The sequence below is a fragment of the Benincasa hispida genome, chromosome 11 (assembly GCF_027475165.1).
Source record: "Benincasa hispida cultivar pf3 chromosome 11, pf3_genome.v1.1, whole genome shotgun sequence".
NCBI classification, from domain to species: domain Eukaryota; kingdom Viridiplantae; phylum Streptophyta; class Magnoliopsida; order Cucurbitales; family Cucurbitaceae; genus Benincasa; species Benincasa hispida.
Genome location: NC_143488.1, coordinates 1,634,767 through 1,641,233, shown reverse-complemented (window position 1 = coordinate 1,641,233; position 6,467 = coordinate 1,634,767). Strand labels below are relative to the sequence as shown.

The following is a 6,467-nucleotide window of genomic DNA, read 5'->3' as shown; positions in this document are numbered from 1 at the left end:
TGTTAATTGTTGGATGAATGTTTGTACGTTTTATTAATTTATCTATAGAGGTATTTGTAAAAAATAATTACAAATTGAAAAATAATTATCAATTTCACAACTTATCCCCAGTACAATTGGAGATTTAATGACAGTGAAAAATTATTATAAACACATTTAAGCGTTTGTATAGTTTCACAATCTATTTTTTATTTATTTTTATTTTTTTAGATTTATCGAGTTCAACAAATATGTGTTTGATAAATAATTCGAATTTATTTTTAAAAATTGTTTTCAGGTTCTTAGGAGCCATTATTTTCATTTTGGAAGATATTATTTATAATGCCTATAAAAACCCACCAAGACTAAAGAACATATATTTTATTAGGGCTCTTGCCATGAGACTGAGAGATGAAATGGCTTCTGAAACGACATTGCATTGCTCTAATTTTTTACATATTATTTATGCAAGTTTCTCTTAATTCCCTCTTGAGGGTTACATTATTAAATAATTTCTCATTTTCTATACAGCAATGATGGGAAAAAAAGATTACATTTTAATGATATAAAATATCATAGTATTTTCTCTAAAAAAAGGGAAATTTCATTGTGTGGTTGAGCAATAATTGAAATTGATGTACTATGTAATTTTAAAAATGAAATGATTTTTTTCGAAGATATTGTAATTAAAGTATAGGTGAAAAATCGAATCTTTGACCTTGTGATCGATAGTATAAACACTATGTTAGTTGAGCTACGCTCATGTTGACAATATATATATAATCTCTTCCCAATTAGAGAAAAATTTATAATCATAACCTTCTTATACATATATATATAGAGAAAATTTCTTCTTTATCCACCCTTATTTATCCACCCTTATTTGAATAGTTTGTAAAAAATAAATAATACATTGGCAAACAGAGTGAATTTGTAGATTGAGGTGATATTTTCTTTAATCCTATAGTTATCTACTTTGGATTATTTTCCAAATAAACTATTAAGATTTTTTTTTAAAAAAAATACAAAGGCAGAAAAAACATTGAGATGGTTGAAATTCATTTAAATTAGAAATGAATTAAGCCAACTTTTGTCATCCATTACTGCCAAATAGGGATCTAAATAAGAAGTGAACTTTTGTCATCCATTACTGCCTCTAGCATGCTGCTAAACTTCGCCTCGGCGGGTTGAGGCCGACACCTTTTTCTAGACCTATTTTGTCTTAGGCTTATGCTTTTGGCCGGAATTTGCATAAGGCATACACCATTAAGTATTCTATCAAGTTTGGCCTTAGCCTTGGCTGAAGTGAGTACATGGGCTTGGGCAACCCTCTCCCTAAGCTATCTAATTTAGTTATATTGTGCTATTTCAATTAGAATCTTGTTATTTTCTTGGCTTTGTCGCTTTCGTTCTTGGAAGACGTTGATTATGCCTCGCGGTTCAAAATGACCGAGAACAATTTGTTTAAAATGTTGAGGATCCCACATCGAAAAGAAATCAAGGAATCTATAGGTGCGTTACTCCTAATATTTTTTTACAATTAATTGATTTTAAGATGACTAAACCCATCTTATTTAATAAAAATTAATAGAAAAACAAAATAAAGTATGGTCCAATCAATTTGTCACGATACACATACGTAATTCAAATTTAACTTTGAATCGTTGTTTCGAATTTGACATTCATTAAAAGCAACTTCAACATATATTTAGAAAACAACATCAATTCTCGATCTCTTACCCAATGTTTTTATTTTTGTTGACATAATAAGAATATTGGGTTCATTACTTATAAAAGGGATTCTCAATTCTTATTTGAGATGGAGTTTTTGAGTGCATATCCACCATCATAACCTCCTTCTTCTCCACTTCCTTTGCTATTATCATATTCTCCTCCATGCACTCCTCCATTACCATAACCACCACTTCCACTACTACCACCATGGCCTCCTACTCCATAGCCACCGCCAACTCCTCCACCACTCCCATACCCATTGTCACGTGCTCCGTACCCACGTGAGTCTCCATAGCCATTGTCACGTGCTCCATATCCACGTGAATCTCCATAGGCATTGCTAGACTCAGGACCTCCTTTACTTCCATAACCCACTCCATGATCTCTTCGTTGGTCATATCCATTGGCATTTCCATATCCTGAACCTCCAAGGGAAGGGCCATAACGATAGCCTCCACCGCCATTGCTACCATAACCATCACCATGTCCTCCTACACCTCCATATCCACCACCATTACCATATCCAACCCCACGATCATCATTTCCATCTCTATATCTAGGATTATGTTCTCCACCACCTTCGTATCGTCCGGAACCTCCAAGAGCAGAGTCTCCAATTCCATATCCTCTATTGGAGCCTCCACCATATGAATTATCATAGGATCCATCACGATGGCTAGGATCGTACCCTACTCTTGGACTAGGACGATCATAATCGTAATGACGAGTACGTGGATCATAATCAAGAAGAATTCTGGCAGCCGAAGCTAAGCCTAAACTCACAAAGAGAAGAAAGCCAAAGCACAAAACTCTAGGGATAGCCATAGCCAAATGGATAGGAATGCCTAGAATGCATCCATCCATCACCTTATATAGAAAACGAGGATGCCTTAGCTTCTCTATAGTGTGCTAGCTTAGTGGTTATTAAGGAGGGGCAGATGCAAAAAAAATTATTAATTTTGGATATGCAGCTCAAACAAGGTTCAAGAGGCAAGCACTACAGTGTGCTTTTGCCTATGTCATTAACCTCAAAAGTAAGATTATAATTGGAACTAGAATCACATCAATACCTGCCTTTGGATCCCATCTTCCACTTGCACTACCATTTTGCTAGATTTTAGTAAACTTTACACAAAAGCGAAGAAAAAAAACTTAAAATGTAATGTGAAAATAGTGTTATTTAATAATTGATTCAAAACTGAATGATTTGAACTTTTGACCTCTTAGTCAATATTTTTAGATTTTATATTGGTTGAGATATGGCACTTTTATATTGGTTAAACTATGCACATGATCTTAATTAAGAATGTTGAGGATTACTTTTTTTTTTTAGTTGCTTGGCTTGTAGTCAGGGCCAAATGTTTTTACAATTAGGTTTAACCTTCTCTTTTTAACAAATTACCTATTATTTGTAACAACTTTTAAATTTATCACAAACATATATTTTTAAGAAATTCAAATTTATACAATGTAAGCACAAGGTCGTATAACAAATTCAGACGCAACAAACCTATTTTCTATACCATATATGAACTTAATACCAACCCCAAGCCTACTAACCAAATGATCCCTAAGATTTGAAAATTTCTCAGTTAAGCAAAAATGTTATTCCTCCATATGGGACTCCCAACCTAAATTTTTCTTCATCAAGCATTATCTTGACGATAGTTCTTCACAGATATTTGCATGATTATTTAATAATGCCTATAAAATTCCACCATGTATAAAGAACACATATTTTATTAGGGTTCTGTTTCCCTTTTTCTCTTTTGTACTTAAGTTGCCATGAGAGACTGAGAGATGAAGTGGCTTCTGAAACGATTTTCCATTACTATAAAATTTATTACATATTCTTTTATGCTTCTTTGCCTAATTCTTACTTGAAAGAAACATTAAATAATTTCCCATTTGCTATAGAATATGGTGGGAGAATTGATCACATTTTTAAGATGAATCTCAAAAATATGTTTGAGACATGACTGCGATCCACCATTTTTAAACTGAGGATAAATGGATGGTTGCTGAATTGGTTATTATAATTGAAGATTATTATAGTTTGTGAATTATAATAATTTGTTGGTTATAATAGTTTGTGTATGGTTATAATATTTTAACAACCATTTAAAATATATTTTGAAAAAACGAGTTTATAAAATAAGTTGGTTTAGGATAGACACTTGAAATCAACTTTTAGAAAAATGACTTTAAAGTGTTTAATGGTTAATCTCTCCCTAATTTGTAAAATACTTAAAATTACCATAAGATCTTATTATCTAACAAATCAAACAAATTTATGTATATAAAAACTTCTTGATAAAAGTTGCCAAACACACGAATGCCTTTATTTTGAACATTTTTTTTTTCAAAAGTATTTAAATAAAAATGAATTTTTGAATTTTTTTTCCTAAGTCAATCCAAACAGGTTTTAAATCCATGTAAGGTTATTCGTTCTTAATAGAAGGGTAACATGTACTTCTTTTTTATTTCTTATTCCTCTTCCCCTTCTTCTTTCTTTCTTCATTATTATGTCTTCTTTTCCTTTTCACTCTCCTTCTCTTCTTTCTTCTTCTTCATTCTCCCTTTTCTCCCTTTCTTCTTCTTTATATTTTTCGAGGAAAAAAAAAAAGAAAATTCAACTGTTAAATTCAGTTTTGGTTGTGGATTGACAAATTAGAAAATCTAGAGTGGTCTTTCATTATTATCTATTAGAGATTTTGATGACTATATTTCTTTAAGGTTGCTTGGCTTTTGTTCTTTGGCTTGCTTTTGATTTCTCAGGAAATGTTTTACAGGATCTCTTTCAAAATTCTAATCCTACAGATAATTTCTTTCTTTATCTAGAAAATTCTGCATGTTTATTTCTCTTAGATGTTTTCCTTATATAAGTTCTATAGATTTTGAATGGGGCTAATTTCCTTTTCCATTATGCTTATTTAAGAGCAAGTTGTTTTCTTGCTAGGATTGCTGCTTTTGAGTATTTTGATTGAAGTTTTTGTTCTGTACGGTAGCCAAACAAGTGGTTGGGTATCAATCTTAGAGATGGTGAAGCAAAAAGGTTCTATAGATCTTAAGGTTTTGCTCTAGATCATTCTGAAGCTCAAATAGCTATTTTATTAAGGTTATCTTGATCTTAGGGGGAGCCTAAGGTATCATTGTTTGAGAAGAAATTCTTAAACCTAGGGGTAGTCTAAGTCATCCAGTAGAGTGATCTTCATTTGAAGGTGGAAAGATTATAGTTGAGAGTGAGTCTCACATTTAGGAGAAGCCTAAGTCACCTTGAGAGGGAGTCTTACATTTACAGGGAGTCTAAGTGTTTATTCATCGATTTAAGCTATTCGTGTGTCACTACATTTGCCACCTATTTAAAAATAAGTACAATTTTGTAGTTGCTTGACTTCCATATTAGTAAAAGTATTTTTTCTGGGCACTTTGCCCCTAGATGTAGGTGGCATATCATTGAACTGAGTTACCAAACATTGTGTTTTGTCTCTTAAATTTTATCTATGTGCTTTACCGTTTATCTTTGCAATTGTTGGAGTATTGTGATTTACATAGTTATTTTGTGTGAGATAACCGTAATATCGATATCTTTTTTTTTTTGACATTGTCAGAAAGAAACATTCATTATTATAATTTTTTTATGAAAACGATCAAGAGGGAATAAGAGGAAAGAAGGGAAAAGGAAAGTGAACAGGAAGTGAAAAAGAAGGATTTACAATTTGGAAGCCGGTGGCAGCGACAACCATGAAAGGAGAAAAAAGAGGGAGAGAAATAGAAAAAAACATATTTTTTAATTTTTTTTTAAAGAATTTAATAACTGAAAATCTAGGAAAATGATTTTTTTTTTTTTAAATAAAGATGGGTGCCAAGTCAACATTTTGTTAGTAATTAACAGAAAATTATCAGAGGGATCTAGAGTGGTACCAAAATATAGCAAGCGTCATGTACAAAAACTCAAGAACCTTGTTGGAGATTTCATTTGATTAGCTTTATATTTTTCTAAGGTGTTGGTTTATGTAGATATCTCAAAGTATCTTAATATCGGATTTAGACATCAGAATATTTTCCTGTAGAATATTTTTTCCTTATCTAGAAAAATCTAACAGATTAGTTTTTTCTGATATTTTCTTTTAATGAAGCATGGATTATCTTCTCTCTCTTATTTGAGAGTTATTTCCTTTTCTGAATTTGTGTATAAAAGATGTGATTTACTGAGAGTCGTTTTAAAGAAACGAATTATATTTTTGAGAGCAAGGCGATTTCTATACCTTGATCGAACTGTTCTACATTGTGTACTTGCTCATTGTTCATTATTATGCTATGCAAGTTCTTCATTCGATGATTGCAAGAGGTGGAAGATTATCATGAGAGATCATAAGCCTTAGCTGTTAGAGAAAGGATTACCAATCTCAGGGGGAGCTTAAGACTTAGCTTTAGAGAGTGAGTTCTCCATCTTAGGGGGATCCTAAGATTTATCAGTGAAGGGAGTTCACTAACTCAACGAAAAGATATCATCGTGAGAGAAGTTTCATGATTAATATCATCAAGTTTAGGGAGAATCTAAGTACATTTGAGAGTGAGTCTCACATCTAGGGGGAGCCTAGGTGACTTGAGAGTTGAACTCTACGTGAGCCATTGTAGTAGTTTATGTATTACATATAAATACTACATTGTAAATTGCTCAGTATTAGTGGATTATCTTTTCTAGGCATACTATTCCCCAGACTGTATTGGATTATCAACTATTGTGTTCG

The 6,467-nt window shown here is 32.1% G+C and overlaps 1 protein-coding gene across 1 annotated transcript; it reads right to left on the bottom strand.

Annotated features, from left to right (window-relative positions):
- Nucleotides 1–1,628: 1,628 nt before the first annotated feature.
- Nucleotides 1,629–2,592, bottom strand: LOC120090185 (uncharacterized). Its single transcript, XM_039047713.2, has one exon. It carries the CDS (start codon nt 2,575–2,577, stop codon nt 1,783–1,785), a length of 795 nt encoding a protein of 264 aa, XP_038903641.2. The 5' UTR covers nt 2,578–2,592; the 3' UTR covers nt 1,629–1,782.
- Nucleotides 2,593–6,467: the final 3,875 nt, after the last annotated feature.